The 27,536-nt window shown below is 35.2% G+C and overlaps 2 protein-coding genes across 4 annotated transcripts in view; both read right to left on the bottom strand.

Annotated features, from left to right (window-relative positions):
* GOLPH3L (golgi phosphoprotein 3 like) overlaps nt 1-4,115 on the bottom strand; it is a 41,153-nt gene extending 37,038 nt beyond the window's left edge. Inside the window, exons 1-2 of one of the 2 annotated variants that reach the window (XM_036098323.2) lie at nt 3,889-4,115; nt 1,640-1,834 (exon numbers count right to left, since the gene is read on the bottom strand). In XM_036098323.2, coding sequence (XP_035954216.1) covers nt 1,640-1,822 — 183 coding nt within the window. In that variant the 5' untranslated portion in view covers nt 1,823-1,834; nt 3,889-4,115. Of the gene's footprint in view, nt 1-1,639; nt 1,835-3,300; nt 3,437-3,888 lie in introns of those variants that run through there. The other variant, XM_036098324.2, reaches the window with a different exon arrangement.
* Nucleotides 4,116-5,376: 1,261 nt separating this feature from the next.
* Nucleotides 5,377-25,272, bottom strand: HORMAD1 (HORMA domain containing 1). 2 transcript variants are annotated; one of them, XM_036098319.2, is made up of 14 exons: nt 22,805-25,272; nt 21,938-22,082; nt 19,036-19,099; nt 18,576-18,612; nt 16,751-16,771; nt 16,455-16,481; nt 14,855-14,922; nt 14,197-14,348; nt 12,495-12,754; nt 11,054-11,120; nt 10,898-10,974; nt 9,856-9,939; nt 7,762-7,833; nt 5,377-5,978 (listed from the first exon to the last, which is right to left on the bottom strand). In XM_036098319.2, the coding sequence occupies exons 1-14, from the start codon at nt 22,835-22,837 to the stop codon at nt 5,898-5,900; spliced, it is 1,188 nt and encodes a 395-aa protein (XP_035954212.1). In that variant the 5' UTR covers nt 22,838-25,272; the 3' UTR covers nt 5,377-5,897. The 2 variants fall into 2 exon arrangements, with proteins under 2 accessions (XP_035954212.1, XP_077928606.1); XM_078072480.1 differs by lacking the exon at nt 7,762-7,833.
* Nucleotides 25,273-27,536: the final 2,264 nt, after the last annotated feature.

Raw genomic sequence — 27,536 nt, 5'->3', positions numbered from 1 at the left:
AGAGCTTCATCAACTTTCTCAGCAAACAGGAAAGTACACTTGCAGGCAAGATTTTCTGATATATCTATGTCTTGGCCAAGTACATATATGCATGTCTCTAATATTAATTTTAACAATACACAGGCTATAAGAAGTCTTGGAAATTTGGGCGCCTGGTGGCTCAGTTGGTTAAGCGACTGCCTTCGGCTCAGGTCATGATCCTGGAGTCCTGGGATCGAGTCCCACATCGGGCTCCCTGCTCAGCAGGGAGTCTGCTTCTCCCTCTGACCCTCCTCCCTCTCATGCCCTCTGTCTCTCATTCTCTCTCTTGCAAATAAATAAAATCTTAAAAAAAAAGAAGTCTTGGAAGTTTTGTTCAAGTCGGTAATTTGATGTGACAAAAAATAGAGAAGGGAAAGTGGTAAAGAAAATGTAAAGTCTAAGAAATAAGGATAATCCCAAATTGAGGAATCAATGCAGAAAAGAACAGATGTTATCAGATGAATGTAGTCAATTCATTACTAGCTAAGGATAATTATCAAAGCCAAATTTAGTCTTTTTTAATGTAAAGTAACATTTTAATATGTTAAGTTTTCAAAACCAAGGCAAATAATAAATGTGTTTTTATTATTATTATTATTATTATTGTATGTAGTAAAGGCTTTCTTGGAAAAGAAGTAGGTTTTTAAAAATATTAACAGTTATATTTCTTCATAACCTCTTCATGAGGGAAGAAAGTAAAACAATAAAAAGTTAAATTACAAATGAAGGATAATGTACTACAGTAGAAAAACCAACAAATATGTGGTTATACCGTAAGACTTGCTATCTCAAGACTAATTCTATTACAAAGTGTTCTATTAATAAGGGAAAACTTAGAGAAATCTGCAATTAATTTAAAAACATTTTCTAAAATTAAAATATTCCTTTATCAGTTGTTGATATTTAATTTCTAAAGATCCACAGAAATGAATTAAAAAAAAGATTTCTACTGCATTGTTAAGTTGAAACCTATCCACCGTTTATTTTTGTAAAACAGCTAATCATACATGTTTCTTGTCTTGTCATTTAAAAGATTTTCCTCCTCATAGTTCAAGACAATTTCAATGTGTGGGCCCTCTTTCTTAGTTTAACAGGAGGCTATTTCACCATCAATCTCACTTGGGAAACTACAAGTACAGAAATTTTACATGTGTTATACTCTCTCATATCTTCTAAAATTTTGGAGGAATTTTGTAATTAAATTACACTTCAAGTAATTATACTTCTGGATTTTATCCTCCAAGCATCAGCCACACTCCCAAACTCCCCCAACACCCAGACGGCTAGAGCACAGTTCTAAGGACAACTTAGCATTAATGAAAACATTCTGGGGTGCCTGGGTGGCTCAGTTGGTTAAGTGACTGCCTTCGGCTCAGGTCATGATCCTGGAGTCCTGGGATCGAGTCCTGCATCAGGCTCCCTGCTCGGCAGGGAGTCTGCTTCTCCCTCTGACCCTAACCCCTCTCATGTGCTCTCTCTCATTCTCTCTCTCTCAAATAAATAAATAAAATCTTTAAAAAAACAAACAAACAAACAAATATTCTGTCAGATTACTTCCTAAAAACATTCCAATATTCAAGAGTCTTTGGGAGAGTCCTAGCAAACCCAACTGTGTTACCTCTTTATCTTTTAGTCCCAGGAGCAATACTTCTTCCATAAGGGTGAGGCGAATATCCTTAGAGTCACCAGAGTCTTCACTGTCTGGACTCCTGTCTTGATTAGTGTCTTCCTCACTTTCCATCTTCTTTTCAAAGTTCTTGCCTACTTCAGTGCGACGGGCCCGGTGAGTTAAAGTTGTCATTCTCACCTGTTTCTGGAGGGGGTGATGAAAAAAAAATATCTGTAAGTGAGCTTATGTAAACAAAAACATACACATTCATACAGACCTACCACAAATGTATACAAACATGAAATATATATATAAACTTAAACAGAGAAAGAAAGGGGCAATGACCAGAAAAATTAGGTGGATAACACAATATGTTTTCTAAAGTACAATAGCTTGAAGGCACAGAAGGCATTGACAGAAAATCAAATCAGTAATCTTAAAGACCAGTAAGTTTTTTTTTTTAAAGAAATGATCATCTTTTAAGCCTGCTGATTTTGTGTGCATAATCTATAATCCAGAAGTATATATGCATCATTGTAATTCCTTTTTCACAAAATGGATCCTCCCCAAGTTAAATAATATGGGACAGCAAAAAGTTGTGAGAATCCAGGCCCAAAATGCATGTAATAATTTATATGTAACTTCTATAAACATTCAATGGCACATCAAAAAATATAAAAAACAGAGAAAGTAAAAAATAAGAAAAATTAAATATATATATTCTCAGATTTTCTTCTTATAACTCATCTCATGCACTCCCTTTGGAAATCACATCTACAGAGTAACACTCAGAAGATCATGTGTAGTAATTCCATACGGACAGAAAACTTTCATCTCTATCCCTAGCTAGCCATCTTGCAAATACTCAAATAGCTGCCAACAAAAAGTATCAGCAAGAGAATGTTAAAAGATTAACGATTTCTTTCTCAATTGCAAAAAAAAAAAAATCAAAGCACATGCCCTTTTACAGTATGTACTACAAATGTTTTAAAAAATTTAGTCAAGAGAAATGGCACTAAATCATGTATGATAAAATTTAAAGTTAGCATACTTTATTTTAAAATACATCTAAATGTCAGTTTTTAAGATGATATACAATAAATATTTTAATCAGTAATTATTTAAAAGAATATCTTTCGGGGCGCCTGGGTGGCTCAGTTGGTTAAGCGACTGCTTTCGGCTCAGGTCATGATCCTGGAGTCCCTGGATCGAGTCCCGCATCGGGCTCCTTGCTCAGCAGAGAGTCTGCTTCTCCCTCTTACCCTCCCCCCTCTCATGTGCTCTCTCTCTCATTCTCTCTCTCTCAAATAAATAAATAAAATCTTAAAAAAAAAAAAAAAGAATATCTTTCTCAAGATCAAAAGAATGCATTCAAGAGCCTCTGTGATTGGATGCTGTTCTAGCAATATTTCCCATTACATTACTCTCAATTACGTACTGTTAACAAACCATTTCTCAAACATGTCCCATGCTGCCATTTCTGCTCCTTTGTACATGGCTGGTGCTCTCTCCTCTTTCCTTTCCTCTTTATATTCTACCCATTCTTCAAAGGCCTATCAAGGATCCAGGTAAAGCCTTAAGTGAATCCCCTTCTCCATTACCCTTATGTCCCATGGCCAGAAATGGTCTCTGTCTCAGCTGTACTTTCACAGAACTTTATTTATACTTACATCCTTTAAAGTATTTATTATAGTCTTTCTTTTGGTATGGCTGTCTCTCAACTGTAAACTTCTTGAGGGCAGGGATATTGTCTTCTTGGGTTTTTATAGTCTCCATAGCAACTAGCACAATGTCTTTAACGTTGTAACTGCTCAATAAATATATACTGATTAAAATGAATACTCAGAAATGCATGTGAATATTTTTAAATAGAAATACAAGTGAAGTGACTTACAAAAGATTCTTTGTACAAGGCTATATTTCAAATACAATTCTTGGTGGGAGGCGGGAAGAAGGGTGAAGGATAAAAAAACAACCATGAAATAATGCTTAAGGGCATTAACCCTATCTGGCACTGTGAACAGGGTTTACTTCCTAACCCAATCCAAGAAACTTTAAGTCTTCAGAGAAAAAAAAAGCGGGGGGGGGGGGGAGATTTTGAGGAACTAATACCCCCTGGACATTTACTAGTTAAAAATCCTATTTGGAAAAAAAAAATGACCAAAAAGTAACTAAATAAGAACCTCCCTCTCCCCATAAAATAAAAAATCTGTAGGCTTTTTTTGGACATTAGGAAATGTATATCCTCCGTTGCTTACCTGACGTTACTCCTGGGTTACGGCCGGACACAGGCAGCAGCTTGCGCTCTATTTTAGGGGGACACCTGTTCCCCCACGTCCCTCCCCCCACCCCGTCCTAGTAGGTAAAAAAAACTTCTCAGCCACGCAGAGAGCACAAACTTCCTGATCCTTCGATGCAGGGAAGGAATAACACATCAGCTTCCTCAGGGTCCCTAGGCAACCTACCTTGGTGTTTCTTCATTGGACCAATCAGAAACCGCCAAGGTTGAGTCCAGCCAATCGGAGCTTACAAGGGGAGGCTCTCCTCGGGCTATTGTGTTGCGATCCCGACAAACACCACCAAAAGGAGGCAGGTTTGGGTCAACCTGACAGCTGGTCAATCCAATGAAGTAACCTTGGTAGAAGAGAGGAAAGGGAGCTGTGCTCCCCACCCCCATTAAACCGGCCAATCAAAGCGTTCAGTGAGCTAGCACAAGCTGCCGATCTACAAAGGTTTTTGTTGGTCAATCTGTAGCAGGTGTGTTAACTGTAGCAGTGTATTCTAGGACAATTAGGTGAGATGTGCTGGGATCCAAAAAAGCTAAGAATAAATAAACATTTTAAAATTGGTTGTTTTCGACAATTAGCTTGTCCCTAACTTTCCTGTTCCAGAAAAACCTGATCTGGGTCAGTTTGTGGAGGTTTATTTGGTTTACCTTAAACAGGATAGGTACATTTCTACCATTACATACACACCAACCTTCTATATTAGCGTTTGTTACTGGCAAACCTATAGATAATCTTATGTTTTATAATATGGCTGCTGAAACTGCAAGAAGCAAACAGACCAAGTTTTAAGTCTTCCTTTTTTAAGGCAAAGGAAATGGTCAAAGCTGAAACCAGGTCCCATGTTTCTCACTAAACGCGCAGCATCTTTCACACTACCACTCAAAGTTCTGGGAAGTGTGCTCAACTCTTGCAAAGTATCATCTACCAAAATGATCTCAAAATTAGTACTTAAACATTTTCTGCTAATTAAATAAAAATTAGAAGCCATGGAATAGTCTAGATGCTGAACAAAATAAAATATTGTTGCCCAAAATAAAGCAAAATATGCTACCCAAAATGCCAGACCCTAAAAATCAGTCCTCATTTTGCCTTGAAGTAAAAAAAGAAAGTTTAAAAAGATTAAAAAAAAAAAAAAAAAGCACGACTAAATTTTACTTAAGTCACTCAAACGGATCGGAAGTAGAAAATGTTGTCCCAGAATAGTAATTTTTTTTATCTCCTTCCCCCTTCCTTGTCAGCCCCTTATTTTGCCTCTGCCTTTACAAAATCCTCCTATCAGATGCCAGCCTTGTTCCCAGTTCTACCACCTGGCTCCAGAAGTATGCTGCTGAGACGGTCTCCAAGCTCTGACCCGAGTCATTGTCGCAATTCCTTGTTCTTCTAGAGTATTCTGTTGCCACTTAGGCCAGTTCTTTTGGCAGTTGCACCCAACATAGTAAATCCAGACACACATTGACATATTTAAAATATGACCATTACCAATTTTTAATGGTATGTTATGTATTACTATGTTAATATACTCTATCAAAGTACCAAAGAACATTGTTTTAATGACACAGGGACAAACAGCCAGTTAAGTGTTACAGTTTTAACATAAGTAAAAAGTAAATTCCTACCAAAATTTAATAACAAAATAAACATTATTTGTTTTTAAAATTGGCTCTAGAGGGCCTTAGAAGTTAATATATGTTTAAAGGAAGTATCCACCAAAATGGAAGATAGATCAATATTGAGTAGATAATGAGCAAAATCAATTATGACACTAGTACTTTTGGTTTTATTCAAAAGTTCTCTTGCATTGTCTCAGATAAGACTAAGGATCACAATATGACAGCTAAAAATTCATTTTAGTGTACTAACTGCTTAAGATTACATATAAATTTTCACAGGTAGGGCAAATACACGTTAAAATAGTAATACAGTGTCCTGTAGTTTAAATGTTGAGTACTTCGCAAACATGCAGAAGAAAAAAATAATTTTTATATATGCTCCTTTGGTTCACTAAACTTTCTTCTTTTTGGCACTGTCTCTTGACTAGAAGAATCAAAGCGATGAAGGACCTGTCAAAAGAAAACAACTACTGAGGATACTTTCTAGTTTACATGTCTTTACTTTTAGATTTTTTTTATGTTTCTGAGATTTGTTTGCTTGTTCCTTCTTTCCCTTTCTTTTTAAAATTATATGTAGTGTAACCATTTCCTACTAAGATAGGATACCTGAGTTCTTTAAAAAGTAGGGTAAATTTTATTACTGATATATCTTCTGATGGCTGCTGAAAGTATATACTTATAAAGTGTAAGGTCTTCATTAGGGTTGTTGGAGAAGTCAAAAACATAGATCTAACATTATGTCCTCAAAATAGTAAAATATTTTTGGGGGATAAGAAGGAAAAAAGATTTTTACATGAGCTGCAGACAGAGAAACATTCTACCTTGGCACCATGTAAGATTTAAATCATGTGTTCCTTTTGTATCCCTGGTACTTAGCAGTGCCTGACAGATATTAGACATTCACTGCACACTTTTGAATGAATGGGAGAACAAATAAAGAAAATTCCTGGGGTGCTTGGGTGGCTCAGTCAGTTAAGCGTCTGCCTTCTGCTCAGGTCATGACCCCAGGATCCTGGGATTGAGCCCCACATTGGGCTCCCTGCTCAGTGGGGAGCCTGCTTCTCCCTCTCCCACATTCTACCTGCTTGTGCTGTCTCTCTCTCTCTCTGTCAAATAAATAAACAAAATCTTTAAAAAAAAAAAGAAAATTCCTAAAAGTATTCCCTGAGATATTCAACTTTGATTTTTTCTGAAAAAACTCACTAATGATACAAATTGAATGATTTTGAAAAAAAAAAATCAAAGCTTAATACACTGGGAAAAGTTAGACAACTTAATATATTAATGAAGTGTCAGGTTATTTCATCCCCTTAAGTTACGTAAATTGAAAATGATATTAACTATATTTTTGAGATTACCCCTTTAACATTTGATTTTTAAAGCAGTCTTAGATATTCAGTTGTCTAAATGTTAACCTACTAATAATACTAAAAATTCTAGTTGAAAAATATAAATATTTATCTCAGAAATGACAAATACATGATCTAATTTGGTAAAATAAGGTCCCAAATATGAAACAACTGTTAAAAAAATTTAGGTCAAGAAAATTTTTCTTTCTCCTAAGGTACTAAGAGGAAATGTTATTTTTTAGGGAACAGGTTTATTTGGTAACTTATTTATACTTCACGTTTGTTCTCTAGGAAGCTCAGATCAAATTTGTGGCCCAACTTTAGCTCTATGTAAATAAAATGGCCTAAATATTCTTATACTCTCATTTTCTCATTCTACTCATATTTTTCTGGACATACTGATTTTAATTTTTTTACAAATTTCTCCAACTACTTAAGTCATTCATGAAATCAGTAAATATTTATGTGGAAAAAATTAATTAACATAGCACATCTTATTTTAAAATCACCTCATTTTTTAGAACCAATTACATATAAACAAGATTTAGATATCAGTACTTGGAGGTAATATCCAGAGATATTATCATATTTATCATTTAAAATTTAATCTAGGGGCGCCTGGGTGGCTTAGTCCATTAAGCATCCAACTCTTGACTTCGGCTCAGGTCAGATCTCAGGGTTGTGAAATCGAGTCAGGCTCTGCACTGGGCATGGGGCCTGCTTGATTCTTTCTCTTTCCCTCTCCTTCTGACCCTCCTCCCTGATCTCCCTCTCTAAAAAAAAATAAATTAAAAATAAATAAATAAATAAAAATAAAATTTAATCTATAGTAATGATAGTCTGATACTTGCCATTTTATTCAACCTATATATTATAAAACTTACTGTTTTCCCAGGTTCGAGTTGACTTCTCTTCCGATTTTCTTTAGAAGATTTTACTGGTTGATTTCCATTAGCCTCCACAAAGATGGAATAATTACTAATTGGTTATTTCTCAAAGAACAACCAACACTTGATTTTTTTAACTATGGGCAACTATATGCAGTTTTTTTTAAAAAAAGCTTTCCTGAGATATAATTCAGATGCCATACAATTCATTTATTTATAATTTTACAGTTCAATAATTTTAAGTATATTCAGAGTTGTGCAACATCATTGTATTCAATTTTAGAACACTTTCATCACCCCAAAAAGAAACCCTGAGGTTGATTTGTTCCCTTTCTTAATTCTCTTCTTTCTTTTGAAAATTATGCCTAGTATAACTATTTCCTACTAAGATAGGATACCTGGGTTCTTTGAATGTAGAGTAAAGCTATCACTTCCCGATTCCCCCCTTCTCCCACTAGCTCTAAGGCTTTCTCTCTCTATAGAAATCCCTATTCTGGACTTTCAGATAAATAGAATCATATAATATGTGGACTTTTGTGACTGGTTTCTTTCATTTAGCATGTTTCCAAGGTTTATCCAGGTTGAAGCATACATCAGTACTTCATTCCTTGTATGGCTGAATAATATTCCATGGTATAGATATACTATATTTGTATATCCATTTGTCTGGTGATGGATATTTAGGTTTCCTCCACCTTTTGCCTATTGTAAATAATGCTATCTATGCAGTTTTTAAAATGAATATTGGATGATGAAACATTATTAGCTGTCATATTACTATTCTCTAAAAGGACATACTTATTTTCCGATGCTGAAAATGTACTTTTCAATAACTTTCTTAGTTTAATACTATTAAATATTTTCATTTCTTGCCCTTTCCTAACAATAATTCAGCTATGATTCTCAAAATCAGGAGTACTGTGACAGAGAGGTCATATCCAAAAACATGGGCAATTTCAGAAATGAATTTATGTCCCCGAAGTATCTTAATGTCATATTACAAGAAAATCCTTTCTAATACTTTTTTTAAAATTCTTGCTTTTCTCCCCATATCCTAGTAAAGGATACTCATCCTAAGTAGAATTTGCCTAGAAGACCATTTTACTGCAAGCTGTACTAATTTTTGAAATTCTTTTATCTCTTGCTTTCATCAGCATACTAGTTTGAATACTGCCTTCTGCCAGTTCAAACTTCCTATGGAGAATGTAGAAAAAGGGGACCTGGCTGGCTCAGTTGGAAGAGCATATGACTCTTGAATGTGGAAAAAAGGGCACCTAAAAATGGCACTATAATCATTGGTGTGCTGGTAAATGTTTAACAACCAGTTCTCTAGGAGTAACAAATCCTGAGTTGAGGCATTTGCTGATTTCCATGCTGTGAATATTCTCATCATGTCCAATTTCAAGCTACCAACATGACGTCACTGAATGAAGAGTTGGGAAGAAATGCCACTATACCACTGTTAGAGTGTGCTATTTGTTTCCTAAATTTAGATATAATATTTTACAGAATGGTTTTTTTTCATCTCTGAACCTTTGAGTAACTTAAAGGTCTAAAATAAAATACAAATTTCCATTTAGTAAAAATAGAAAACTAAAATAAAGCAGTGGGTTTTTTGCTTAAAAACATGAGATTCATTTTATGCAAAATATATACAAAACATTCATTTTTAATGTCTTATTAACAAGACAATCTATTTACAAGATAGAACATGAGAATATTTTGGCATTCTAGGCAATTCTTTGGGAGTCTGGATGATAGTGTCATTTCTCAAAGCCTTTCCTGAATTCTCCTCTTTTATGTACCTTCAATAAAATTCACCATTCTTTCCTTTGTTCCATGTAGCCTATTCAAACTGCTATCATGGCCCTCTATCACTGCTTGTTGACTTCCAATCACTAAACTTTTAGCTAAGATCAGGAACTATGTGTTATTCATGTTATATCTCCAGCACCCAGTAAAATATCTGACACATAATAAGTGCTTACTAAATATTAGTCCAATAAAGGAAGGATTAAGAAGTCAAATAAACTCACATGTGGGAAAAAATTATAAGGTTAGAATGGAAAAAAAATCTAAAGGTACACTTACCATTTTATTCTGAAAGATTTTTCCACTTCTTGTTTTACTTTCAGACACATCAAGTGCAGATGTTTTACTGACTAACTGTTCAACCTAGAAAATAATAACACAAAATCACATAACATAATAAAAACTTTCCATAACATAATAATAATGGGGTTCCAAAACTCACTAAGATAAAATCTAGGGTCTTATTATGTTAATGAAAACCATTAATTTTAAGTAGTTCTTACTGTCACAAAAAGGGCAAAGATAAAGATAGTGAAACTGACACTGTATATAATTGATCATTCACTGAACTGAAAAAGTCCCAAATGATCATCAGGCACTACACTACTCTTCCAGAAGATAAGAACTTTAGCTCACTCCCACTGGAGAAAGGGGAGGTGCAGAGGAAGGTGGACAATAATCAGTCCCATTATTTTCAAGTTCTTTTTATCTAAATGTTATATCAAGATTTTATTGTCTTTGGACAATGAAATTAATCTTGTCTGCTCCAGGCAACAAAAAGTATTATATTCTCCATTTGTAAATACAAAAGGTGCTGGAATAATTGCTTAAGATTCTATCTAGCTCTGAAATTCTGAAATTCTATGAGCAGTATTTAGGTTTATTAATAAATAAAGCCACAGTAATATACTCAAAACTTTTCAACATATATTTTTCAAATTTTGTTAAAAAGCTTTCTTAAGACCTAATTTTCTTCTTCTTCTTCTTCTTCTTCTTCTTTTTTTTTTTAAGATTTTATTTATTTATTTGACAGAGAGAGACACAGCGAGAGAGGGAACACAAGCAGGGGGAGTGGGAGAGGGAGAAGCAGGCTTCCCGCTGAGCAGGAAGTCCGATGCAAGGCTCGATCCCAGGACCCTGGGATCATGACCTGAGCCGAAGGCAGATGCTTAACGACTGAGCCACTCAGGGGCCCCAAGACCTAATTTTCTTCTAAAAGACCTTGAATATAATAAGAAAACCTGAAAATACACTAAATAAGCATATAAGTCATAGTCTTCTGAAAAAAAATTAAAAGTGAGATGAATCATCAAATTTATACCTGAGAATGAGAAATTGAAAGATCTAGACTTTCTTTAGACCTCATAATTTCATCTTCCTCACAAATTAAACTTGGTTCTGTTAAAAAAAAAAAGAGTTAAAATGGTATAAAATTGAATTAGAAGTAAATTAATCTATGTTTTCATCAATTTCTTACCTCCAAGTTCAGAAGATCCAGGGTTTTTTTTCTGCTCTTCCATTTTAGTTTCAATGTCAAAATCATCCTACATAATTACATGAAGAAAAAAATGGACACATTTCAAAAAGCAATTAAAACAACTGGGTAGAAGTATTTATGAACAGATGTGTTTTACGTGAAGGTTAAATATAACATAACACTACAACTACCTTACACTTGCTAGAAATAAAGTCCTATAATTACCATACAAGGTACCATATTTATCCAAATAAAGTATAAACTACTACTTTACTTTGCAGGGTTGCTTTAAGGACAAAATACACAACTTTCTCAAAAATATATAATGGTTCTAAAACCCTTAGTTCTTACTATTGTTTGAGGGCAATGAATTAGACAAATTCATACAACCACTCCTTCTATATCTTCTTTATCTCCGGAATTGCTATACAGATGTTATCATATACTCTGAATAAAAAAATGCCCCAACCCTCTTCAGGGAGTTAGTGAAGAAAAAGCTCAGTCATGGTATGGTAGAAATAGCAACAAGTTTAAGGTCTACTTTATAATTATTTTTCTCTTTGTGACATATGTCAAAGAGCTTTAAATATTTTAAAGAATGCAACATAAATCCCAGCTATATCTGTTTATAAACCATCACTGGGATTTAGGTTTAGAGAAGACTTCTTCTTGAACTAAACTGGTTGAAAACTGAATTTTCTATTTGTTAGGATGTGGCAGAACCTAAATTAGAAAAGTCAGTCTCTATACATAAGTACTGAGGTTATAATTTAGAATAAAATGAGGTAACAGAATAACAACAAAGATGAGATTAAAAAACAATCATGTTAATGTGAAAGATTTCCTGGGAGGCAACAATTAAAAAAAGGCTTTTTTATATTTCTAGTCATCCATTCATTCAACCAATACTGAGAATGCACACTGTACACTTAAGTGCTAGGCACAGGAGGATTACGAAGATGAGACATTTTTCCTGCCTTCTGGGAACTTCCAGGCTGCTTCAGGACAGTGACTTTGCAGGCCCCAAGGAAGTTCAAGTACAGGTCTAAAATGAGCACCTAGTAGGGGTATGGTAGAAAGGATTCCAACATTATTTGGGCAATTGGAGTAGTTCAGGGGTTTTCAAATTATGCTCCAGACCAAAGAGTTTCCTTAGAGTCCACTATGAGGGTAGTTGAGGTGGTGAGTGACTGGGCCTCCAGGACCATTCCCTGCTTCATTCAGAATAGTTGTGCTTTTAAATTTCTGATAATAATGTTTGTACCAAGGTAAAGAGTTTTAAAACGAAAAGCCGATACTTTCTTTAAGGTCCCTACCAACCTTGAGTTTATGATTATAATACAGTCTTTACATAAATATTAATGAGAACTAGAATTAGTCTTCAGAATTGAGTCAAACATTTGTTACTATTGTACTTTATAACTCTTTAAAATGTACTGACACTTATATAATGCTCCTGTTCATCTTCTACATCATCTTTGTCCATGAGAATTTTTTGAAGTGGTGTTTTTAATTGTTTTGGTGACAATATAGCTGAATCAATATTTTCCATTCGTTCTTTCTCAGTAGTCACTTTTACTTTGAAGGTGTGAAAAGGTGTTGGGACTTCTCCCACATTTAAGTACATAGGCTCCCCTTCAAATATCACTCCTTCACAATCACCATCCTTAAAACCAGGAGGCTGGTAATCTGGGGGTGTAACTGCAAAAAGTAAGTATAAACTGTGATGTTCATGAAATTGAAAGGAACATAATAAAAATAATAATAAATACAGATTGAAGACATTTCAAGTAGTATAGAAAGACAACCTTTTTTTTCTTCATTTGACTATATGAACTTGAATAAATTATTTATCATCCTTGATTTGGTTTTCTCATCTGTGAAATGGGGATAATATAGTACCTACCCCATGGGGTCATTGTGGGTGTTAGATGAATTAAAGCATGTAAAATGCTCAGACCAGAACTGGCACATTTTAAGTATTCAATAAATGTTAGTTGTTATTATTGTTGTTGCTTTATGTACTTCTAGAAGATATTACACATGTAAAATATATATTTCATATATATGTATATCCTTAACAAAACACAAATAAGATCATACTGTTTGATACCTAGCTGTTTTTTTTTTTAAGATTTTATTTATTTGAGAGAGATAGAGCATGTGTGTGTGTGTGTGTGTGTGTGTGCATGTGGGGGGTGGGGAGGTTGGGGATGGGGAGGAGCAGAGGGAGAGGAACAAGCAGACTGGTGCTGAGTGCAGAGCCCAATGGGACTCAATCTCATGACTCTGAGATCATGACTTGAGCCAAAATCAAGAGTCGGAGGCTTAACCGACTTAGCCACCCGGGTGCCCCTATACCTACCTAGCTGTTTTTAACATTTCTTTTTAATCCATATTTAATATTCCTTGGATAAATTATCAGCACATTCTTTTTAATAGCTTGCATGGTATCCTTATAAACCTATAACGTTGCATGTTTGTGTTAAGTATATTCCCAAGATACTTTTCTAGCTATAGAATTTCCGAATTAAAGAGAATGTGCATCTAAAATTTCAATACTGCTAAATTGTCCTCTAAAAATGTTGCACCTACATACATTCCCTCAAGAATTTATAAAAGTGTCTGCTTTCCCCCACACCCTTGTTTACAAATCTTACTGCTCCGGTAAGTGAAAAGTAGCATCTCAACAGTTTCATTTCTTTTATTATTAGTGAGGTTGTACCTCACATGGATATGTTCATATCACTGGAAAAGTTTGTGTATATTTGAAAGTCTATTTTTTCAAATCTTTCTCTTTTTTTAAGATTTTATTTATTTATTGGATAGAGAGAGGGAGCGAGAACACAAACGGTGGGGAGGTGCAGAGGGAGAGGGAGAAGCAGACTTCTTGCTGGGGGGGGCTGATGCGGGGCTCAATCCCAGGACCCTGAGATCATGACCTGAGCCAAAGGCAGACACTTAACTGATTGAGCCACCCAGGAGCCCCTGAATCTTTCTTTTTCAAATACTGATATTAAATGAAAATTTTATAATTTCAAAAAATATATTGCAATTTAGGTGCTTAAAATCATTTGGGATGAAAACCAATTGTTTCAATAATAAAACATATAGGTACCAACAGGATGTATTATAAATAGTACCTTCATCGTAGTAAAAAAGTTTCATGGTCAAACAAACATCATTAGGTAAAGGTCCCAGATTTTGCATTAGAATATAAATCTTGCGAATGAGGAGAATACTTGCTTTCTTGGTGTCAGCAGATGACATACTAGATTCACTGCTTTGGTTTTTACTAGAAGAGAAGCACACATTAATTTCTTTTATGACACCATGGCTTCTAATAACAACTTCACATTTTACTATTTGATATTCTTATTCCTATTATACCATTAAGTTTTTAAGTTGAAAGTTACCATAAAATGTGTTTTCATGTCACTATTATTAAAATTAATATCATTAATATCATTATCAATAATGTTATAAACTAATAATTTTATTTAAATTAATATGCATTTTATATAAGATGTTTAAAGGAAACGAGTGAGGGACTTTAATTACATTTTTAATCACTCAAGCATATAATAGCTTTCCTACTCTTTGGCTCTGTTTCACGTTAAAATAGTATATAATTAGCCACATAATCTGGGCTTGCAGCTACGAAGGATATTTTGTACAGCCACACCTCAATGGTTAATTGGGGATGTTTGAGAAGTTTAAGAATTAATCCTGAAGTTTAGCAATATAGTATTAATATGAATAAGTGGTAATCTGTAATACAAAAAGAAAATGATAAAATACCTTATGAAGTCCATGATTGGTCCATTACTAGAGTACTTGAATTTAAATTGGTAACATTCTGAAATTGTCTTAAATAGAAAACATTGCAGTTATGTATTTGATATACAGTACTGGTGGCCAAGTAGCTACATACAGCTTTTGTATGACTCTTAACATTGATTTAATAGTTTTTTCTGCCATGTTAATCCTTATTGGTCCACTGAAACTTTCAAGTCCTAATAGTAAATTCCCATGATTTGGGATTTGGGGCTTCAGTCTTAAGTGAGATATATATTATCCCACTAATTGTAATGTATATCATATATACCAGAGGGGAGGAAATCCTTAGCAGGCAGGTAAGAGGGGCAGTATTATCTCTTACTCAAGCAGAATGGCTTTAAGCACAGGGCTTAAATCCTTGCTGTATATAACCGGAAGCAAGTTATTTAAGCCTTCTAGGTTTTAGTTTCCCCAGCTAATAAAAGGGGTTGAAAATAGTACCTATCTCATTGGTGGTTGTGAATATTTAACAAATAGGATAATTTATACAGAGCCCTTAAAATAGTGCCTGGCACACCAAACAATCAATAAATATTAGTGAATCAACAAGGTTGCTCTTTTACTGAAAGAAAAAATGTTCAACTACATAAAACATCTGAAACTAAATGAATATTTTCTGAACAATTAGTTAGCTTCTGAACAATCAACTAATTCACAACCTTTGCCCATGAGATTTTCTTTGTCACCATGGACATATATTAAGCATTAACTTCAGGGGTGAGTATCAAAGAGAAGACACATTGCTAGCCTTCTTGAAGCTTTTTTTATTGCTTTCTTTACATTTCAGTGCTCACATAGGAATGGGGATCAGCTCTCTCTTTTTAAAAAAAAATCTGCTTCTCCATGACTGAATGAAAAACTATATTATAATAGTGATAGTGTAATGGTTAAAGCACCAAGATCATGGACTGGCCTCCTTAGGTCCAAATTCTGGTTCTGCCACTGTGATCTTAGGCAAGAAATCTTGTATCTAGGTTTCCTTACCTATAAAGTGGAGATGATAATGGTAGTTACCTTATGAAGTTTATGATGATGAGTAAATGAGACAACTCAAAGAACAGAGTCTAATAATAGTAGGTACTCAAATATTTTCCACTTTGTTCCTTGTTATTGGTTTTCCCTATCACTTCTTGTAATCCCTTCTTTAATTGTCAGATGAACAGGTGGATGTGACTGGATTGGGACGAATATTCAAAGTTCAAGGATAAGTATCTTATTTTTTGTCAAACTCAACCCCTTTCATAATTTTATAAAAAGAACGTTATATAGAAGCAGAAGTCAGGAGATTTAGGTTATTTCTAAGGGGTTTTGGATTTGTGGCCCAGGATCAGTCACACAATCTCTCTGGTAGTAAGTATATTAATCTGTTTAAAGATAACAATACAATCCTTGTCTTACCTCAAAAAAGCCTTTATGAGGTTCAAATGTGTAAATACATGTGAAAGTGAATACAATTAAAAGCATAAGATAAAAAAAAGAAAAAGAAAAAAATAAAAGCATAAGATATTATAATTTAGATATTAGAGATATCATGTTTCTTTACTAACTTAAGCACACCTACCTGAGGGTCTTCTGGATTGGTGTATACCTATTTAAAAATAATTTGTAATTGAGTTATAGAAGACTAAGTATTCAAGGAGAACTAAATTGGATGTTTAGACTAAACTATTAAATGGATTCAGCAAAAACAAAGTACAAAATGACCCCCCAAAATACTAATTGGTTACTTTTTTCCACTGAATAGATCATTTGTTTGAATAAAGTGACAAAATCAATTGCTAGTTTTAGTGTTATTTAAATAAGCAAGGCCGAATTTGACAGTCTTTAAGAAAGAACATACAATTTAAAAATACTTACAGCTAGAACAACCATCCTTAGCTGAAATATAACAGAGAACAAAAATCTTACTTTTACTCTATAAAATATTTTTTCATGATGGATCACAAGAATTTTTTGTCTTATTTCAACATTTATTCCTAATAACAAATAATCTTGCAGAAAATATGATGTATATAAAGCAACACCTTGGATGTCCTTCCTTATTCCCCCAAATATCTATTTCTAGTTGACTTACTGAAGGCTGACATGCAGGACATTGATGTAAGCAAATACAGGCATTTCTGCCAGTTACAAGGAAAATATATATTGTGAAATAACATATTAAACCTTACCAATGTAAGAACTGATTTTGAAAAGAGAAAAGTAGAGTTCAGGACTCTGCTCCTTTAATAAAGGGAAGAGGCTTTAGAGACCATAGGAATAGAGAATCGCAGGAAATAATCCACTCAAGTAATCTGCCAAAAATCTGAGTCATCCTTGATTTGGATCTTTTCCTTACACTCTACAACCAATCTATCAAGTCCAATCAGTTTTACTGCTAAATATATCCTGAATCTTTTCATTTCTTTCCTTCTCTGCCATGCTGGTCTAAGCACTGGTGATTTTTTACCAGTACAGCATTAACAGATTAAGCACCATTCTCCTGGATTCCAATCTTATTCTCCTTCCACTGTATATTGTCTTAACAGCAGCCGGAGTGATTTTTAATTTAAAATATAAATCAAATGATGTTACATTTCTACTTAAAACCTTCAAGTGGCTTTTATTTGCACCTAAAATAAAATTCAAACTCCTTACCTATACAGTCTGAATGCTCTGGCCCTGCCTATCTCCTTAGGCTCCTCTGGTCTATTCTCCCACCCCTACTGCTCATTGCATTCCATTCCCATTAACATTGGCCTTCTTTTTGTTCCTTGAACTCTCTAAACTCCCCTTCAACTCTTTGTATTTGCTGTTCTGCCAGAAATATTCTCTCCCAAAGTCAATGCCTGGCTGGTTTCTTCTCAATCAAGTCTCAGCTTAAATGTCACCTACTCAGGACCACCCTATCTAAAGTTACCCCACCTCTCCACCTGCGACACACTTTCTCTCAGTATTTTATTGGCATTTAACACAATTGGAAATTATCTGATTTACTTGTTTTATTGACTGTTTTCCCACTACAGAAGGGACCCTCTTTGTCTCATTGACCACTGTTAGTTCACCCAGCTCCTACCTAGAATATGTGTCTAGCACATAGCAGGCACTCAATATTTAATTAGTATTAAATATTTAATGCCTTAATAAGGGAGGTTAGTGACCATGGATAAAATTTTATCTTTTTTACAATTTTGTTCAGAGCTTGACTTCTTTATATATGCTGATATAAACATAAGTATATAAAAACACTTACAGTCTACAGTAAACACTTATTAATTGAAATTTCACTTATTCAGAATTGGTGGCAATTTAACCTAGACTACACGGAAATTTACTTTTGAACTCTCACAAAGAAATAATTTATTAAATTATTAGTATAAACAAAATTGTAGAAGGAATGTGAAACTAATAAATGAAGTATTTTAAAAGACTTTTTAATTCATTAAGTTTTTGTAAGTTAGTATGTGTTACTAAAACAAATACGTGTTAACAATTAAAACTGGCTTGGCAAAATTTGTTAAGTATTAATTCTATTGGCTTAAAATGATTGAATATTAGTCTTTAAAATATTCAAATATTCAAACTTTTGAGTAATTTGGATTGGCCTATGCCCAAGTTAGTTTAATGTTTTACTTTGTGTCAATTGTTATTACATTTGTAGAGTATAAACAGTAGGAAAAAAGATAAGGAGATATTGACTTACGTATTTTTTTTGTAAAGCATCATAGCATCCTAGCATCCTAAAAAATAACAAAGGATTCATTTTTAGATTGAATGCATTTCCAGAAAAGAATTCTTTTAATAAGTCTCCATGTTATCTCATTACTAAAGAATACAAAATTTTCTTATTAAAGCTCCCTTCTTTTTTTTTTTTTTAAGATTTTTATCTTTTTTAAGTAATCTCTACACCCAATGGGGGGCTCAAACTTACAACCCTGAGATCAAGATCAAGAGTCACATGCTCTACTGACTGAGCCAGCTGGGCTCCCCAAAGCTCCCTTCTTATTAACCAGCTTAAAATAATAAAACAAAACAAATAGTGGCAGAAATATAAAATGTTGATAGAGGATGGTTCGGGATAGGAGGTAAAATATCTGAATAACATTAAAAAAATGTTATTTAAGAAAAAATAATTTAATATCATTAGGTATTATTTTACTTACCACTTCACTAACTGTGTAGATCCTGGACAGCTTTTATCTTCTCTCAGAATTTTGACACAAAGATCTAAACACCAAAATGATATAAATATAGGGTTGCTTAAGTTTAGTAAACAACTAGAAATTTAACTGAAGATTATTTTCTTCAGCTGTGTATTAGAGATATATTTTTAAATGGCAATGAACTTCCAGATGATTGGTAGTAATATAATTTAAAAGAAGAAAAGTTTTATGGAAACAAAGAATCTTTTTATCCTCATTATAAAATGGCATCATAATGATTAAGATACATGTTGATGGGTAGAAAAAAATTATTTTTTAAAAGTTATAAAATATTTGGCGCACCTGGGTGGCTCAGTCGTTAAGCGTCTGCCTTTGGCTCAGGTCATGATCCCAGGGTCCTGGGATCGAGCCCTGCATCAGGCTTCCTGCTCAGCAGGAAGCCTGCTTCTCCCTCTCCCACTCCCCCTGCTTGTGTTCCTGCTCTTGCTATCTCTCTCTCTCTGTCAAATAAATAAATAAAATCTTTAAAAAAAGTTATAAAATATTTAAAGTTAGATATAATGTTTTCACACCATCATTATCCAAGAGTCTTAGAGTATTTGCATGGGCCCTTATCCCAATTAAATACTTGTAAAAGACCAAGTAGTTAACTGGCTATCAGAGATAGAGACCTGCAAGAAAGCAACAGGTTAATACAATGGAAAGGACTGAGATCTCTGTCTCAGGTTTCTTATCTGAAAAATAGGTATAATATCTAACCCACAGGCCTATAATATGAATTAACAAGATATAATACATAACATAGCGTAACATATTGTCCCAGCACATAGTTAGCGCACAAAGTTAGGTACATACTATGGGCTGGGTAATCAATTATTACTGTAGTATAAATAGGCTTTATTATTTTACTTCCTTAAAATAACACAAGAACATATACTACCACTGTACAAAGCTATTAATAATCGAATGCTTTTATCTACTTTGTTCATCATTATAAGAGTAATCTCAGGTAAAATTAAACTTGAGAAACTGAGGAAAAATTTTATGAATAAGTGCTTCCAAAGGTATTAAATATACTTTTAAAAAAGATTTATTTATTTATTTATTTCAGTGAGAGACAGAGCGCGTGTGCAGGGAGGAGGGGCAGAGGGAGAGGGAAAGAGAAACCCAAGCAGACTCTGTGCTGATGGCTGAGCCCCATGTAGGGCTTGATCTGAAGACCCTGAGATCAGGCCTGAACTGAAAGTAAGATTCGGATGCTGAACTGACTGCACCACCCAGGCATCCCTTAAATATACTTTTAAAAAACCATTTAGTCCACACAAAAACTTGTACATGAAAGTGGCATATTTATAATAGCCCAAAAAATGGGGCGCCTGGGTGGCTCAGTTGGTTCAGTGTGTGACTCTTGATTTTGGCTCAGGTCATGGTCTCAGGGTCGTGAGATCGAGCTCCACATCAGGCTCCACGCTCAGCACAGAGTCTGCTTGAGATTCTCTCCCTCTGCCCCTCCCCGCTCCTGCTCGTCGGTCCTCTCTCTCAAATGAAAAAAAAAGAAAGAAAAAATACGTAATAGCCAAAAAGTGTAAACAACTGAAACAAATGTTCATCAATTGATGAAGGGAATAAATAAAATGTGGTATATCCATATAATGGAATATTATTCAGCAATAAAAGAGAATGAAGTACTAATTCATGTTAACATATGGATGAACCTTAAAAACATTAAGTGAGAGAAGCTGGTCACAAAGACCACATATCGTATGATTCCATTTATATGAAATGTCCAGAATAGGCAAATCCATAGAGACAGAGTGCAGATTGGTGGATGCCGAGGACTGCGGAGGTGGAAGAAGTAGAGAATCACTTAGTGGGTATGGAGTTCTCTTATGGGTTGATGAAATGTTCTAAAATTGCCTGTGGTAATGGTTGCACACTGATTTGAATATACTAAAAATCTTTCAACTGTGCACTTTAAATGCATGAATTGTCAGGTATGTGAATTATATCTTAATAAAGCTATTATTTAAAAAAATCTCTAAGCAAAAATTACAGTTTTATTTATTATTTTTTCCCATTTTATTTATTTTTTAATTTAAATTTAATTAATTAATATATAGTGTATTATTAGTTTCAGAGGTAGAGTTCAGTGTGATTCATCAGTCCTATATAATACCCAGGGCTCATTACATCACAACGTGCTCTCCTCAATGTCCTTCACCCCTTCCTTTCCAGCAACCTTCAGTTTGTTTCCTATTTAAGAGTTTCTTATGGTTTGTCTCACTCTCTGATTTTGTCTTATTTTTCCCTCTCTTCTCCTATGATTTTCTGTTTTGTTTCTTAAATTCCACATATGAGTAAGTTCATAGGATAATTGTCCTCTGATTATTTCACTTAGTATAATACCCTCTAGTTCCATCCATGTCATTGCAAATGGCAAGATTTCATTTTTTGATGGCTGAGTAGTAGTCCATCTTTACCCATTCATCTTCTTTATCCATTCATCTGTCAATGGATATCTGGGCTCTTTCCATAGTTTGGCTATTGTGGACATTGCTGCTAAAAACATTGGGGTTCAGGTGCCCCTTTGGATCACTACATTTGTATCTTTGGGGTAGATACCTAGTAGTGCAATTGCTGGGTCAAAAAATTACAGTTTTAAAGCAAGCCAAAATAAAAACATGTTTAAAGAAAGAGTTTTGTGTGTGTGTTTTTTAAATAGGCTCCACGCCTAGCATGGAACCCAACATGGGCTTGAACTCATGACCCTGAGATTGAGACCTGAGCTGAAATCAAAAGTCAGACACAACACACTGAGCCACCCAGGCACCTCTAACGAAAGTTTTAAAATAAACATTACATTAAAAAAATTGAAACAAACAAAATATAAACATGACATTACCATCTAGATATCTTGTTCCATAAGCACATTCCGGAAATATTCCTCTCAAATATGTGATGCAGGATACTGAAACTGCTAGGAGCCTCTTCACTAACACTAGAGACTGTTGCTCTGTTGATATCTTATTGGGAAACACCAATGCACTCTAAATTCAAGGAAAATTAAATTTATTTAATAATAAATTTAGATTTATTAAAAATAACATCTTCTTGAACTTTGAGTAGATCTAATTTTGCATAAGCATGATACTTTCCCAAAGAAGCCTAACCATAAAAAAAAAAAAAAAAAAAATTCCTAACCACAGTGGTTAGTGATCCCCAGAAAGTCAGGGTGACTTCTAAGATGTGAGGGTAATTCCAGGGTTGCAGCCTAAAGGTAAAATGCAAAAAGTGGTTAAGAATCATGTTAAAAATCCTCCTGCAGATTGACTGTCTGTAAGGGCATAATACATGATAGATAACACTTCTTTTCTCTTTAGTTTCTGACTAGGTTTGACACAGGTAACTATAACACAAGAACTGTGCAAAGATGAGAATTTTATCTTTGTGAGGCATGGACCTTCATTTCCTAGGAATGGACTGCTAAGAATGATAATTTCATCAAAGCAACAGAATGGCATTTATTAACACCTAATGTAAATTGAATATGAACCAGTTATTTAATGCAATGCATCAAATATCTAATATAATTCTCCACTGACTCTATAAAGAGTTTAGTAAATATCTTCAGTTCTTAAAATATGGAATTTCCTGATCTCATTAAACCCTCAAACAGTTGACTCTAACTTTAGAATATAAAAAGAGTTGAGACTTCAAGAAACAATAAAATTAGCTAAATTAAAATACAGTAAAATACACGAACTCATACCATGGAAGTTCTTTGCAATTGTGCAGTGGCCATCTTCCGATAAAGTCTTTTCTTTAATTCAACCTTGTGACACAAATACAAGCTTTAACTTCAGATCTTTATTCCTAATATTCTAGTTTATTACATGTAAAGTCAGAAAGAACTTTATGTAAATAAGTGAAAATAAATTTTATGTGAATTTCATGTAAATAAATTTTACACAAATAAGTAAATCACAGTATTCAAGCATTGAGTACACTGCTACAGTTAGGTAGGTATCAGGTAATGAAAACTGCCCCTGCCAAACTCTTTAAAAGAATCTAAAATTTTTGTTCTGGATGTGTCTGTGAGGGTGCTGTGGATGAGATGAACATTTGAGTTGCTGGACTGAGCAAAGCAGATCACCCTCCCTAATGTGAACACGCCTCATCCAGTTAATTGAAGACCTGAATGAAACACAAAACCTGAGTAAGAAGGAAGCCCTTCTGCCTGACTGCTATGCTGGGACATCTGTCTTTACCTGCCTTTGGACTCAAACTGAAACTTCAGCTCCTTCTTGAGTCTCCAGCTTGCTGATTGCAGATCTTGGGGCTTCTAATTGTGTGACTAATTCCTTATAATAAAGATCTTTTATATATGTATACCTAAAAAAAAAAAACCCAACAACTGTGGGGGCGCCTGGGTGGCTCAGTCCGTTAAGCGTCTGCCTTCAACTCAGGCTCAGGTCATGATCCTGGGAAGCCCCTCCCTCCTCTGGCTCCCTGCTCAGCGCGGAATCTGCTTCTCCTTCCCCCTCTGCCCCTCCCCCTGCTCCTGCTCTCATGTGCGAGCTCTCTCGCTCGCTCTCTCTCTCAAATGAATTAAAAAAAAAAAAAAAAACTTAGAAAAAAATAAATAAAATAAATAATCTTAAAATTTTTGTTTTAAATTTGTAGTTTCAAAATGACCGAATCAGGTAACGTTCCTTCACTGAACTTCAGCATGGCTCTCGATATAATGACATATTGTCCTACTCTGTGGAACAACCACAAAAGAGGAACAGAAAATATTCCAGATTTTGGCTGATTCCGATTTCTCGATTATAACTGTTATTTTAATGTAAGTTTCAATTTTTTTGGTCCCCAGTTTCACTTTTCTTAATCAGACAATTCAACTGGAAGAAGTCCCAGAAGAGACGATTTACTGTACGTGTTTTAACTGATCTTGACAAAGCCTGGACCAGACGCCAGAGTTAACCTCGTCTCAAGAAACTCTTGTGAAAAATAAGTAGGTCTACGTTTTCCCCCCGTGTGTTTCACCATTAAGACTTTAAGAAACTTAAAAGGAGTTGGGAGGTGTTAGAAAATGAGATTAAAAAGCAAAAAACAAAAACACGAAAGAAAACAAACAAACAAACACATATACATTACGGAACGTCTGAGGGCCGGGCGCCAGAGACCACCAAACCCGCACCACGCGGCACGCGCTTTGCCTGATGCGCAGGCGTTTTCCTTCAACCGTCGCCGTTGAAGGCGCGGCAGCAGCCTTGTGACTTCCAGTTGCTTTCCCGCCAAGAGCCGCGCAAGGAGCTCTGGGAATCCCGAAGAGCTGAAGAGCCAGTCTCAGCCAGAGAAATGCCAGACTGCTAGCAGGCTAAGGTTAAGTAATTGCATGTACCAAGCCTTCCCGAAATATTTAGCTTTCCTACAGTGACTAAAGTGTTCTCAACCGCCGTTTAATTAATCCTGTTAATTTCTGATTGTTTTCTAACTTTCGATTTTGTTGTTGGATCTGCCACAAATGCATTGCATTCCCGCCTTAGTCTCCCGTGTCTTCAGGAAACCAGGTGATCCGGCAGTCTCCTACTTAGATATTTCTACTGTGCTGTCTGTGGGGACAGTGGATAGCTTCAAGTGTAGTTAATGTCTCATTTAGAAGCAATAATAAAATCAGAGCTGGTCGGTAGTTGGAGATTGCTGAAGAGTACAAGCTGTTTACAAATTGTTATACATCTGAATAAATTGTGTTAGCAGTGTAAACATATCATAATTATTCATTAACTTTGATATGTCTGCATTACCAGTTAGAAAACAGCCACCCCAGTATGAAAAGATTTGCCCAGAGTCAGTCAGGAGAGGAATGAAGTCTAGAACCTTGTTTTCAGTCAAAAATTGTGAAATCCCCTGGTCTAGTGATTATTTTGATTTATAGTTCTCTCACATTTGAAGTTTACAAGGGGCTTTCAAAGTTCACTATCTTATTCTTCTATCTTACTCCTACTTTGCTTCTTCTAAGACCTTTGTCTTAGGAGGAAAACACAAGTATTTCTCCTATTTTAGAGGTGAGAAAACGGATTCAGGTAAACTTGGTTTCCTGAGACCACAACCAATTTCAGCCTTGCCAGAGGGGGAGCCACGACACCATGATAATGACACGTTAGGTTTATGATTCAGTGCTTCTTATTACATTTACTTTTGAGTTATTAACAACAATCAAAAAACAAAAAAATAAATGAAAAAGTAAATAGCTCATCTTGAATCACAGAATCAGAATAATGCTGTAGGGGATGAATAATTTCTCCTCTAGTTTCTTAGGGTCTCTGGTTGGACCTAAGAATTTAACTGACAGAAAACAGATTAACAGGAAAAAACATACAAATTTTAACTATATCTTCTTTACATGCACTTGGGAGTCTTCACAAGAAAAGTTAAGACCCAATTGAGTTGAATGCTTTATATACTGAGTTGGACAAAGAATAATAAATTGTGAAAATGTGACTAGGCAAAGGGGCTCGGGCTGGAGCAGTTATATGAGTGAGTGACTAGAAAGATAGGGGTTAGGTTAACAAGGTCTGTTTGTATAGATTTATCGTGGCCTCGACCTCATGCCCTTGGTGACATGAATTTCTCTTTCCTTCTGAAATAGGGAGGATATCTTTCACATGGGAATTTTATCTCCTGCTTTTAAGAAAAGGAAGGAGAATCAGAATGTCCTTCTCGCAGCTGCTATTTTTCAAGTGCTTTTAACTCAAAATAGTATGCCAGAGCATCATGTTTTTGGGTGCTGTGTTCTGAACTCCTTCAATACAATCAGTAACTACTGATTTAACTAACTGTATCACTGACTATATTTTGAGGATGAGAGTGGAGAAAAGGGTGGTGTTGATGCAAGACATCTAAAACATCGATTACCATAATAGTAAGTAGATACCATTAAAAAGAGCAATACAAATATATTAGAAACCTGAAGGTAAATACTAAAAGAAACAGCTAAAAGAATTATCATTGATTTAAAAGTATTACTGATTTTAAAAATAATTGGTTAAGGGACGCCTGGGTGGCTTAGTCAGTTAAGCAACTGCCTTCGGCTCAGGTCATGATCTCAGGGTCCTGGGACTGAGTCCCGTATCAGGCTCCCTGCTCAGCTTCTCCCCCTGCCTGCCTTGCTCAGCTTTTCCTTCTGCCTGCCCTTCCTCCTGCTTGTGCTCACACTCTCTCTCTCTGACAAATAAAGTCTTAAAAAAAAAAAATTGGTTAAGAGAATGGGATGTTAGGCTTTTACAGATACTCACTGTAAAACAAACAGCCTTCAGTTATGCATAGTGTTAATCACAGTACCATTTTGAATGTGTCTCTGAATTGTTTGATAACAGCTACTAGGTACTTACTGTAGAGAACATAACATTTTTGCTGTCTAGAAATTGATAAATTCTTGGTTATATTACACAAGTGCTGCCCAAATACACGTATCTATGTACTATGGATCGATTTTTGTACAATTTATCATTTGCTGTTTGAAATTGTTGGGGAGGAACATCTTTTCCTGTATCCTTTTCGATTTTGTACTTGGGGGCCTGCATTTTAAATGCACAACAGACAGATTAGCAAGAGGGAAAAACAAATTTAAGTATGTATATATGCACAGGCATTCACAAAGAAACGTGACTCAAGGATGTGGTTAGATTTTGGAGTTTATAAGCCATCTTAATAGGGGCAGGGGAGGAGCAGAGGGGAACTTATGAGAGAACATATGACTTGTAGGAAAAATGAATGGGCCCTTAGGAGAATAGGTGGAATATATGAGAGTTTTATGACAATGTCTCTTTAGGTGATTTCTTATCCAGGGGCTGACTTGTGCTGACTTCTTGTCTTTGGTAATAGGAGTTAATCATCCCCTGTTGTGAAACTCCTTGGGAGGGGATTCAGGACAATTGAATTCTTTTTTTTTTTTTAAGATTTTTTTTCTATTTATTTGACAGAGAGACACAGTGAGAGAGGGAACACAAGCAGGGGGAGTGGGAGAGGGAGAAGCAGGCTTCCCGCTGAGCAGGGAGCCCGACGCGGGGCTCGATCCCAGGACCCTGTGATCATGACCTGAGCTGAAGGCAGACGCTTAATGACTGAGCCACCCAGGTGCCTCCAATTGAATTCTTTCGAGAAGCTTTGCTTTTAAGAAAATAAAAGGAATGGAGGAAAAGCCTCTTCCTACAGTCATTGATTTTCAGATTTCTTCAGTTCAAAATAATCCTTATGCCACTGGAGCATAGTCCGGACCCCTTCAAAATTAATGATAAAAAAGGGGCGCCTGGGTGGCTCAGTCGTTAAGTGTCTGCCTTTGGCTCAGGTCATGATCCCGGGGTCCTGGGATTGAGCCCCGCATCGAGCCCCGCATCGAGCCTCTCATTGGGCTCCCTGCTCCACGGGAAGCCTGCTTCTCCCTCTCCCACTCCCCCTGCTGCTTGTGTTCCCTCTCTCGCTGTGTTTCTCTCTGTCAA

Source organism: Halichoerus grypus, chromosome 5 (assembly GCF_964656455.1).
Source record: "Halichoerus grypus chromosome 5, mHalGry1.hap1.1, whole genome shotgun sequence".
In the NCBI taxonomy this organism is placed as follows: domain Eukaryota; kingdom Metazoa; phylum Chordata; class Mammalia; order Carnivora; family Phocidae; genus Halichoerus; species Halichoerus grypus.
Note: the sequence above shows the minus strand (reverse complement) of the source record. Positions and strands in the feature narration are given on the sequence as shown.

Coding starts and splice junctions, on each gene's coding strand:
- HORMAD1 (XM_036098319.2), bottom strand. CDS start 22,837: ATGGCCACTGCACAATTGCAAAGAACTTCCATG. Junction 10,975..11,053: donor TGGATCTTCTGAACTTGGAG/GTAAGAAATTGA, acceptor TTTTTTTAACAG/AACCAAGTTTAATTTGTGAG. Junction 9,940..10,897: donor TTTCAATTTCTCATTCTCAG/GTATAAATTTGA, acceptor ATTATTTTCTAG/GTTGAACAGTTAGTCAGTAA.